Raw genomic sequence first — 12869 nt, forward strand, 5'->3', positions numbered from 1 at the left:
ATTTTCATGTAAATTCAGCATAAGCTTGTACATTATACTAGACAATTTATTTTCACCTGTAATTAGTTTATACCAAAACATTATCATTCTAGATTTAATTTCAATATTCAGAGGGTACCTACCCGTTTCACCATATACCATTATATTTGCTGTGGAGCTACGTATGTTTAAAATTCTTTTACAAAACTGTACATGTAATTTCTCAATCATATTGGTATTTTCAAACCCCCAAATTTCTGAGGAGTACAAGAGGATTGGGGATATTAATACATCAAACAACTTTAACTGTAGGTCAATTGGTAAAATGATATTTTTTTTTTTTTTATATATAATGCATACATTGCTTTTTGAGCCTGTTCAACAAGTTTTTTTCTTGCTTTACAGAAACTACCATTATAATGAAACAGCGGTCCTAGAAACAAGTAACAGTCATGTGTTTGCAACTCTTCACCAAAAAGAGTAAAACGAATATTTTGTGCATTACATTTTTTTTTTCAAGGATAACAACTTTAGTTTTATTGAGATTAACTTTAAGTTTCCAAATAGTACAGTAAGTTTCAAATTCACGGAAAGCATCCTGTAGACCTTTAGCTGTTTCAGACATAACAACTGTGTCATCTGCATATAGCAGAATAAATAATTTAACAAATATACCCATGCGATCTTGAAATAAATCATCAATATAATGGAGTTGGTCAACATTATTTTGCATTAAAAATTCTTCTAAATCATTTAAGTATATTGCGAACAAAAATGGGGAGAGATTTTCACCTTGTTTTACCCCGACGTGACATGTGAAAAAATCAGTCATACCATTACTAGTTTTTACGCAAGATTTAGTGTTTGCATACAGATTAATTATAGCATTAAATATCTTTCCAAGATTCAAGATTTTTTTTCAAGATTTTTTTTATTACGCTCTGACACACAAAGTGTGTAACAAGAGGTCAAACAAAATAACATCAATCAAAATAAAACATGACAGAGAGAGTAGATTACACATGGACAGATTAAGCATTATTTCATAGACAGATTCAGCATTATTTCATAGACAGATTCAGCAATATTTCATAGATAGATTCAGCAATATTTCTTAGATAGATTCAGCAATATTTCATAGATAGATTCAGCAATATTTCATANAAAATCAGTCATACCATTGCTAGTTTTTACGCAAGATTTAGTGTTTGCATACAGATTAATTATAGCATTAAATATATTTCCTGTGATATTATTTTTTAATAATTTCTTCCATAAACCTACCCTCCAAACAGTATCAAACGCTTTTCTGAAATCGATGAATGAACAGAATAGCTTTTTACTTTTTGAAAAGTATATAGATATTAAAGCATGAAGGATAAATATATTTTCACTTGTAGAATAGCCTTTCCTAAAACCAGCTTGAACATTGGAAATTAGATCAATTTCTTCTGAAAGTCTATTTAATCTAGAGTTCAAAATAGCAGTAAATACTTTGCCAAGACATGAGACTAATGTAATAGCTCGATAGTTATCGAGACTTTTAGGGTTACCCTTCTTTTTGTATATGGGTTTTATTACTTTAATTGTCCATGCTCCTGGTACACGGCCAGAGTTCAATATAACATTAAAAAGTTAAACATATATATATGGTAGTAGTATAGACTGTGTATTTTTGATATGCTCATTTAATATATTATCGATACCCGGCGCTTTATTATTACGAAGGTTAACTATAACCTGTCTAATTTCATTTTCAGTCACATCACTATTTAGTATAAAATCAAACATATTTTCAATTATATCTGGAATAATAAACTCATCCTCATCTTCATCTTCATCTGAACTATTTAATTTCTTGAAGTATTCATATAGCTCGTCCAAAGATATATCAGCATCACTGTTATCATTTTTAGATTTATTGAATGAATTTAAAATATTCCAAAAATCTTTAGGATTTGATTTTGACGTGATTCGTATTTGATTTTCAATGTTATGTCTATATGTGTTATAGCTCTTTTTAAGGACCTTTTTATAGTCTCTAGAGACAGTCCTCCTTACCTGAGAACTGCTGCTCTGCCAAGCTAGCAGCAGGGGGTTTCACACCTCCCGGACGTTATCTATAATCACATAGAGGCAGTCCTCCTTACCTGAGAACTGCTGCTCTGCCAAGCTAGCAGCAGGGGGTTTCACACTTTCCTGTATGCATGGCTTCACTGGACACTATAAAAATATAATTGAAGCTTTGTTCTGATTTGGCCCATTGCAAATAATGAATGTCAATTAATACTTGTAGACATGATGTAGTTGTAATCAAGTACTCTCACAGCAAAATATATAATTTCGTAGTTTAAATCATATATTGAGTTGAATCATTTTACATATACTATATTAATTTCATTTATAAAGTGTAGTTTAAAAAAAGTGGGGGACAAAGCACCGCACACACGGTGCAAACAGAGGGTTGGAGGGTCCTGACCCAAAATACATCCCTATGCACTAATGAAATGTATTTTCAGGGGGTGTTATATGTTTTTCAATTGTCACTTTGTAAATCAAGTTATCAAGAATGTATTATCCAATCAAAATAAACACATAATTGTATAGTCAGATTACCTTTCCAAAAAGTAGATGATTAATGCATAAACAATACCATAGTAATGTATATAAAAATATGTAATTCTCTTTTCATAACAGTATAAACTTGTAGGAAAGCTTTATTTTATCCACATGCAAGATTTAAATCTCTCAAAATGATTGTTCAAGATGAATAACTGAGGAAGGATAACCTACTTATAGAACAGTCCATGCTTATAGTAAATAGGATCGCATAACAAAATACTTTTTTAATCGTTATGTTACAACAGTTCAAGTTTTCACTACTCCAACAATGTTAGAGGTTTTACACGGCGAAAAACTTTTGACAGGCGCCGCGTAACCTCTAACTGCCCATAACTGATTTCCCGATGCTGACGATCACATTTTCAAAGTTCGGATTAAGAAAGAGTTTATCGTGTTTACATACATTCAACTGTTCCGCCCGGATTTCGGGCGGAAACTGCATCAAATAATTAGTGCTTCGGAAATGAGAGGTCGCAGTCGGCAAAATCATATCCGATTGAAAAAAGGCCAACCAGCGGCCTCTCATGTTATGGGAGTAAAGTTTTCACATGACTTAGAACGTATGATCAATTAATTTTCGACTTCATATAGAATCGGAATATGTATTGAAAACGGGTAAAAAGTAATTTGTTTACGTTGTAAAAATGGCGCGTGCTACCATTAACTACGGCTTCTGTTTCGGACAAAAGGAACTGATTAAAGAAAAGTTATCTCAATATTAAAAAGGTCTATTTACAAGTATGCTTTCATCTCTGTAAAGTATTAAAAACATGTAATTATCAAGTATCTCAACTCGTTCCATATCTTACACATATTCTACACGTTGTTGTTTTGCAAGAAATGTTTATTGTTTGTGATCAATGGCTTATATGACTTACTAAGTGTTAACGTATGAAGACAGTGAAAGTGGGAAAGAGGATATACATAAATATATATATATATATATATATATATATATATATAAGTTGTAATAAAAAAATCAGATTTCTTTGTTTTTACACTTGTCAATGCATATTCTTTGTGAAAACAATTCAAAAAGGATATTCGTCTCGTATACCTTTTTACAGAAAGGTTTGAGCCATGGTGCAGGGAATATGTTTATCTCCGTACCCATTTGTACCGGTCAGATTCGATATTAGATATTTGCTGGTGTCTAAGGTATAAATAATGCTAACAAATACTTCTTCATTTAAGTTTTGAATGCTAACGCCAACCCGCTGAAAGCATTTTTCGAAAGTAAACAATCAAATAAATCATTAAATGGCATTCACAACTTACAGAGTATACTATCTTGCTTTGACTTAGAGTGTCGTTGGTAAAGTATCAGTTTAAGCATTATCCAAGCTAGGAATACAAGAACCTCACTCTCTCACTACCTACACCGACATACTCAAAACACGGCACCAGGGGTCGAATTCTGGTTACATTGCATTCAAAACCCAAACCCTAATAGCATGCGTTTCCTAACACCAAGGAGAATTGAAATTTGTATTATACAATTGTGTTTCGATTCAGATCCAGGGTGGTTCATACAACATGGCGTACGTGATTAAGAAGACGAAATCTGACGTAGTGTTGCCGTACCTACCTGCTGAGGGACAACTCAAGGACGGACGCAAGGTCATTCTGGATTACTACAAGGACGAAGACGAGGCACAGGTTCATGCCATTATGACGTATATCGTCAATGAGGAGGGCGATAGCTATCCACAGGAAGACCTAGCTGATGTTGAGGACTTCCGAGCTTATTATCTGTCACATGACGTCTTTGTTTGTCGTGACGTCACTTCCGGTGAAGTAATAGGAAGCTTTTACGTGAAGCCTAATTTTCCGGGACGATCTTCACACATTTGTAACGCTGGTTTTGCAGTTTCGAAATCAAGTCGTGGTCAAGGTGCGGGGAAGTTCATGGTTGGACACTATCTTCAAATTGCGCGTGACCTTGGTTACCAAGCATCTTTCTTCAACTTAGTGTTTGTATCCAACGAAACTTCTGTGAAATTGTGGCGAAGCATGGGTTTCACAGAGATTGGACGCGTTCCTAACGCGGGAAACCTCAAGGGGCGTGGCTTTACTGATGCTTTACAGTTTTATTATGATTTAACCAAAATAGAAAAGAAAGTTTAATCAAATCACCTCCACGACATGTTTGTATAATTTAGTTGTTGAACGAATTTTCGCGTATATTTGTCATCTGATGGGGATCAACACTCTCGTATACCAAAAACATCTCTGTATGGTTGACAAATGTACTTGTTTTGAATTTAATGTCAAGCTCACTTTACAACCTGTAGTTTCAAACGAGTAACTCTGTCACAACTATATTTTTAACGTAATGAATGCGGCTAGCATCATAGTCATATCATTACGTGGTGGTGAATATAATTACGTTGACAAACAAATCAGGATGAATTACTGGAGATGAAAACACAATGATTAATTTGTTAATGTCATAGTACAACAATTAAACAATTAAAACAGTCAATACATTGCAACAATTGTATAGATTTGTTTTATACGCCTGCAACAAGGGAAGTGTATGCTGTCATAACGCTCTTCGTCCGTTCGTCAGTACGTATTTGAGAAACCAAATGCATATTTTCAACATATATGCAACAGTTTATCATGCAAACGAACTCCATGATGTGGAAAAGATCCAATTGATCTTTCTTAAAATAATTCCGTGTTCTGCTTTAACATTCACACAAGTAAATCACTCTCTCCCACTCTTTGCTACTATTTAGTATTTGAGCTGTTTTTAGCGTTAACATCAAAAGCTCAAAAGAGCAACAATCTAGATTCATGTATACATACCTGACACAAACTAACAATTGTCTTATTGTTCAGATTTGATGATGTATACGACAAAACAAGGTTTCAGAAGTCAATAACTGAAAATTAAAAAAAATACCGATCATAACCCTCTATTATTTATTTCCATGACAATTTGTCCCATCCTCGTTACTGCAGGGTTTCGCTCACTTACGCTCTCTGCACCCCTGGAATATGTCCTAGCACAATAAAGGGCACGCGGGTAGCTTTTTGATTGATCTCAGGGAAAACCCCTGACAAATCGCTAGGCTTATACATGTCCTTTGAAGATTACAGGAGAGCGACACATGACGTCATAGACTTTCTTACCGTTACGCGCCCGCGAGATTCTTTTAATGTACATCAAAGAATCAAACTAGTCTTCTTGTCTTATCCACAAGGTGGCGCAGACCGAGCCTACGATTTTGTCATCACATAGTCCAGGGGTACTTCATTGTGACATCATCTATGGCATTGTAAATGAACGTCATTTTTGTTCATTTCAATGTTTGCCATCACGATTCAAGTCTAATTCAAATTATTTGGCATTACATACAGCATTAGGGTTAGAAAGGACTTTGGGCGTCAGCTTGAATTTATTTACCAATTTCCTTAATGAACATCAAGTTGGTTAATAGAGGTTATCTTTCCTTCCGCAGATTGTTTCATTTGCGCATGCGAAGATGCGTCACCAAAGCAACACAATTACGTTGCTATGCAGAAAAAGTCAAAATATGGTCTTTTGGACAGTTATCATGCAGAAATGAAAGCCTCCACATGTGGCAATTAAAAATAGATCCTTTCTGAGAATGTGCCAAATATTTAGTTGGTTGGATTAGTGTATATTTTATTTGCTTCAAAATGGCCAAATGTTAACGTAAATAGCGAACACTAGACGATATTCACGCATTTTATTATGAAAAATTCGAATGTATAGCTTTCTTTGTTATGCCATATCTCCAATAACAGTCGTCGAACGAATTTGAAATATCATGATATTTCAGATTACAAATATATTTACTGGCCGGAAATGACTCGCGCCCCGAGTCCTTTGTGAAAAGTGATCAAATATTATATTGAAGATAATTACCATCCATCGTGTAAAAATCCACTTAACCATGGCAGCGTTTCAATATCACGTGGGAAGATAAGAAATCGTCAATTTAAGATTAACATGATCACAAACCAATACTCCTTTTGGTTCCTCAATTTGTCCTGTTACCATACATTTTCCCACCAGGTATCCTGACACCTGCGACAGACAGGACATTACGGCGAGAGGAAGAGGTCGCCACCTGCCCTACACTGTCACTCGCACTGTAGACAAATTTGTTCAAAGCAACTAAGGTCAGCATCCTGGATATAGATCACTTCTGACCACTGACTCGGATATCACGTGCATTCGATTTAGTTCTAGGACACGCAAAGGGTTGATGTTCGGATGATTGATTAGTATAAACGTTGCAGTGTGCTTACAAGTTCCGTATGGAATGTTGTATTTTGTATCATCCCATGCTGAAGTCTGCTATAAAACAACCGTTTATATATCGTAAAATGACGTGACATCTATGCGTCTTCAAACTGTTTGTCTAAAAAACTCATCTAGTTTTTATCCCAACTCCTTGAAACATGTCAGGCATTATCATCTATTGTGGTTGTGCACACGTACCGGAAAGCATCAACTGAGTGACAGTGACGTCGTTGATGAAACAGAAGACGCTTGCCCTTCTGGACCACGCGGTCTCATTCTCCATACACTTTTTCAAGTATCACGGTGTAGATATTTCCTTTGTTCATAGTTTGCCCTTTGCTCTTTTTTTTTCATCTGAGAACTCCCTATTGGTATATTGTCCTTTGTGAACTAGAAGCGGTACACACAGACAATTAGTTTAGTTCGGGTTACGTTCGATTTCTTTGAAACTTTCACCCTAGGCACTGTCACACTCCAATGAATGTAGTATTTATATAATATCGATACGCGATAATGTCATAACAACTGTGATAGAAAGAAATTTTCAATTTATGACACTTGTTTACAATATTTGTCTTACTTTCGTTAATCTATATTAAAAACATTGAAGAAGAAGCATGCATATGACATTGTGTGTAATAAGCAAGACAAGCGTGCACTCATTTTAGCAAAATACCGTGTAGAAACAGATATATACATAAGATGAATGCTTACGCTCAGGCATCAGCTACCAGTAGTAACATAGATCACCCAGGTGAAATTTCAAGTAAATCAACTCTGGAAAAACTGGGTTAGTATGACAACGACAACGATTAATAGCTGTTGTCTGCCCTAGCAACACTTTCATCTATATTTCTCTCAAACAACCGGAAATGGACACAAGAATGCTATTCAATGCCACACGTTTATCATGTCGTCTTACATCAAATTTTATTCGGTTTGAAAATTCAATCCATACATTTACTACAAACAAAAAAGGTAGCTAAATATGGAGTATGGGAGAAACCAGATATCTTACTCATTAGAATTAGATACGCGTTTTATTAGTATATCCGTCCCAATACACTGATTTCCCCCTATATACAGTAACCTCCACTTAACTTCCGTCTCTGCCCCACTGCACTGTGGATTTTCCTACATACAGTAACCTCCACTTAACTTCCGTTTAGATGTAACTGTAGCACAGCTGGGCCAGGACACTTCTGTTAACAAGCTTAAGGTAGTTAAATTGGTCAGAGCGATATTTATATCAATCTGAAATTCAGGGTTCGAATCCCGGTCTAGGCCCGCTGATTTGTAACACTCAGAACACGTTTGCTGGTTACACTTTGTTTATTTCATATTTATTATTTCTCATAAATGGCCCACAGTGTATGGTTTTCTTGGATTGATTTATTAAAAATTGGGTGATGCTGGAAAAAACAGTTTCCAATACTTAGTTACAGTGGCAGTTAGACAAGGATCCTTTAGGTGAAGTTCGGGGATTGTACTTGAGAATAACATTACTCTAATAGATCAAGTCTTGTTTGATATCGTTTATTGAAAAGATAACATTGTTTATAGGCACACTAATGCGTATGTTTATTTGCGAGTTCTAATGTTCACAATAGGCTTCAATCGACAGCTAAAAGTAACGCGTTTAGTTTATTTATATTTGTTTTAAATAGCGGGAGTCTACTTTAGCGCTGATCACTATTTAGATATTTCGCTAATTCGTGACTGCGGCAATTGGAAATTCTGTTTATTGTTTTTCTCTTACATATTTTTTGGGTTGCAATCATTCATCCTTGTATTAATCTGTTCGAATTCGATAAAGCGCTACAATTTAAGTGCCCTAAATAAGTATGTTTACAGTTTATATTGCAGAGGTAAGCAGCAAGCCGTCGATTGAAGGTCAACACCAAGGAAATGAACGAAGGAATGAAAAAGTCATCAAATTGAAAGATAATAAATGAGGTCACATGGAACAGAAGTTAGTGATTCAGCAAAACTCCTTATACAGGCAAAGCTCATGGCGCGTTCACTAAGTTCCAAATAATATAGAAGACAAAGGACATCATCAATGAGGACAAAATTGACACAATTTACCAGTATTTTTAAATAGAACATTATTTCCTTTGTATGAAGAGGAAACAGCGAGAGTGGACAAGGAAACAGAACAGAAAATCATGGCTTTTGGGAACAAATGTGAACTTCACATCAGATGTCAATGATCAGTAACAGAGAAAATAAACAGAGACATAAGTATGATGTTACAAACTCGGTAACATCACACAACAAACTCGGTAACATCACACTACAAACTCGGTAACATACTACAAACTCGGTTCCATCATACTACAAACTCGGTAACATCATACTACAAACTCGGTAACATCACACTACACACTCGGTAACTTCACACTACAAACTCGGTAACATCATACTACAAACGCGGTAACATCACACTACAAACTCGGTAACATCATACTATAAACTCGGTAACATCATACTACAAACTCGGTAACATCATACTATAAACTCGGTATCAATATACTACAAACTCGGAAACATCATACTACAAACTCGGTAACATCACACTACAAACTCGGTAACATCATACTACAAACTCGGTAACATCATACTACAAACTCGGTAACAATATACTACAAACTCGGTAACATCATACTACTAACTCGGTAACATCATACTACAAACTCGGTTACAACATACTACAAACTCGGTAACATCATACTACAAACTCAGTAGCCTCATACTACAAACTCGGTAACATCATACCACAAACTCGGTTACATCACACTACACACTCGGTAACATCATACTACAAACTCAGTTACATCATACTTCAAACTCGGTAACAGCATACTACAAACTCAGTAACATCATACTACAAACTCGGTAACATCACACTACAAACTCGGTAACATCATACTACAAACTCGGTGACATCATACTACAAATGGTTTGGAGGTCGACTTAGATGGGCTACGTAATTTAAATTGCTTAAAGAATTTGAGAAAGGATGGCAGATGGAAAGGAAGACCTGGAACGATCGGGGACGAATGGTTGAAGGCAGAAAGAGACGATTCGCCTTTGGCTCATTATTTAAAAATACTAACGTAGTAAAATAACATTTGGCGAGATATTCCCCTTAAATTAACACAAGAGTAAATATATCATGTGATTCGAATACTTAATTTTATCATAAAAGTCACATTATTGCAGTGGTTAATTTTAGAGATGAAGCGGTTTTACACATGACCTTTCTGTTTCAACTGCAGTTTAAACCTATTTGGATGTTCACCTTCTATCATCACCGAAGATCCCTAGAAAGACGAAACAGATGTATGGTGCAATGGTATTCATTCTTAGCATATATATATATTTTTTATCTATAACGAACTTTTATATGTGCAACCACCTGTGTGTGAGTTGCGTTAATCTTTCAAAATACAAAGTAGTACCCCCTCCTTACCTTCTGTTTCAGCTGTCGTTTTGGCCCCTAGCATCGTTGATGCGTCCTAGAAGGACGACACAGCTGTATGATGCAGTGAAATTCATACCGTGACTTTTCGCATACTGTATCTATAACCAAACGCCCATTACGCCCTCACCTGGACCCGCCCCTGATGTTGTATCTTTAACTTTCGGCCGCTGCTGACGTCATAATTAGTATGATGTTTATGACAATAAAAGAAGAAAACCATGAAAAAATCTAATAAAAGCTGTTATTATTTACAACAGACAGTCAACATCAGACTAGGTAAGAATAAATTACTTAAGTTGATATAGTGTCATACACTGTCCTGATGATTTATAATATGCTGTTTAATATCGTGGTCATCCGCGGTCAGAGAGTTAAGATTGAGTGATAATCTGGCTATTAAACGTTGGATCAATGTGGCCATGCGTGAAGGTCTAATGTATCTTGTCACCTATATAAGAATAATTGAAGCGTCGGTCGTCAGTGCCTTCAAAGATACCGGACAGAATGGACACCTTAAGATTAGTGGTGATATTGGCTGTTGCCGTATGTATTGTGTCTGCACAAAGACCGCTTGGTATGGGTCCAAATTTTGGCGTTACTGTTGACCCCAGATCGGTCAGCAAACAAACCTCTGGAATGAGGTCGATGGTTACAAACCCTCGTCGTGGAGGCACCGGCATGGGAAGCAGATTTTTATTAATGAACTATCTGAGGCAGAACGAAAGTAAGTTTTAAATCACATCAGAACATGTTATTAAGATATGATCTACTGTTTGTTAAGTTAAAAACGTTTGTATTTTCATCGATTTGCTAAAATAGTCGATTTCGCGGGTTTTGCATTTTTCGCAGTTTCAATTCCGGTCGCCATGACACATAATAAGATACTGTACATTTTGTATTGCGTTCCCAAATTTTCGTGGTTTTACTAAAATAAAAACTATTTCCCAGGTTATATTTTTCGCAGTTTTCAGGTTTAGTTATCATGACACGTAGTGCTGCAGTGATAATAGATATGTTTGTAGTTTATTTCTTGGTTGATGTTTTTTTACGGGGAAAAGGTGACCTCAAAAATTGCAAAGTGTAGAAACCTTCTAAACAACCTCTACAATAACACAGCTATCAATATATGAAAGTTGGTAAAACTAGGTAAACGATATTCTGACTATATTAACGGACGAGCAATGCTATTTTCTGTATGAACATATTAACATAAAAACATGTCCGGGAGAAATAAATGTATTTTGTGTATTTTCTTAAAAAAATATTATTGTTTCGTTTTATAATCGCAAAATTATAGATGTCGAAGAGTTGTCATGTAGAAATATCTTCAGTTTATATTCTTTGGTTTTATAAGTATTCTGCATTGGTTACATGATCACAAGTTTCAAATATGATCAGCATGACTTTGAATACAAATCACAAGTTTAACAATACAAGTCAAAGTATCTAGAATAAAATCAGTTTCTTCAAGACATAACCCAAAAGAAACCATTGACACGCCATTTGTGATACAAATGATTTTGATAAAGAAAGGTATATTTTGCACTTTATTTGAGACGCCCGTGTAATTATTTCACCGAATGATCTCCTAATTGGCAACATAAATATGATCACAATAAATGTTTGGGTAGCAGTATACAGTAGAGGGTTGTGGCCATGGGTGATATTTTTGTTAAATGGCTAACCCCTGTATAATGATATGTAAAAATATATATAAAAATACAACTGTACTAAAATTGATATAAGCATGATGAAGTGGGCTATGTGAGATTCACATTTGTAAAAAAGAAGAAGATTGTTTTGGTTCGAGAATAAAATTTTGGCCATAATCCGAAAGGGTGCCTACACATGAAAAGCTAGCTTTACAGGAGGTAAAATATTTGGCATTTTTTGGTAATTTTTGATGTGGTAACCATGGTTTTCACACAAGTGACATAAATAGGAAAAAGAGGTTTATACACTTCTCTGTACTTTATATGTATTGTAAATGTAATGAAGTTTACAAATATATATACATGTATACATGTGTTGTGTAGGGTAAATCCGCTTTGTTTACATTTCCTCGACATGTGCCTTGTTTATCAGAGTCGGGCCATTTCTGCTGTACACTGCTACCTTGGACAATGATATAAGTGTAATAGTATATTGCCGTCAATCAATAGAGCACACTATGTTATCTTGGTTATAGACAGATTATTCATAATTGGTATCCCTATTAAAAGTGTTTCTTAAAAGATTTCCTCCATATCGGTTGATAGAATACACGTTATCTTTATTTAAGGGATATTTATTTTGCCTGTGGGAAGGGGGTGCAAAAATACCGTTTCTATAGCAAAATCTTAAAAATTATATGTTTCATTTATATTTGTTTGCCCATGTTCAATGAACAAAATTAAATCTCAGGGAAAAAAAATTAATGTTTCCCTTTTACTATACATGTGTCATATCCGTCAACTTAACAGTCTAACATTTCCTGTTTCAGTGTTGATGCCGTATATG

The 12869-nt window shown here is 35.1% G+C and overlaps 2 protein-coding genes across 3 annotated transcripts in view; both read left to right on the forward strand.

The window, feature by feature from the left end:
• LOC110440528 (L-azetidine-2-carboxylic acid acetyltransferase-like) overlaps positions 1 to 4753 on the forward strand; it is a 9531-nt gene extending 4778 nt beyond the window's left edge. For both annotated transcript variants that reach the window (XM_021483666.1, XM_021483667.1), the window contains exon 2: positions 4117 to 4753. In XM_021483666.1, the coding sequence (XP_021339341.1) occupies positions 4138 to 4728 (591 nt within the window). In that variant the 5' untranslated portion in view covers positions 4117 to 4137 and the 3' untranslated portion in view covers positions 4729 to 4753. The remainder of the gene's footprint in view (positions 1 to 4116) is intronic.
• LOC110440527 (L-azetidine-2-carboxylic acid acetyltransferase-like) overlaps positions 1 to 5440 on the forward strand; it is a 23403-nt gene extending 17963 nt beyond the window's left edge. The window contains exon 3 of the mRNA XM_021483664.1: positions 4747 to 5440. The gene's annotated coding sequence lies outside the window, so the exon portion shown is untranslated. The remainder of the gene's footprint in view (positions 1 to 4746) is intronic.
• The last annotated feature ends 7429 nt before the right edge of the window (positions 5441 to 12869 follow it).

The sequence above is a fragment of the Mizuhopecten yessoensis genome, unplaced genomic scaffold (genome assembly GCF_002113885.1).
Source record: "Mizuhopecten yessoensis strain PY_sf001 unplaced genomic scaffold, ASM211388v2 scaffold11183, whole genome shotgun sequence".
In the NCBI taxonomy this organism is placed as follows: domain Eukaryota; kingdom Metazoa; phylum Mollusca; class Bivalvia; order Pectinida; family Pectinidae; genus Mizuhopecten; species Mizuhopecten yessoensis.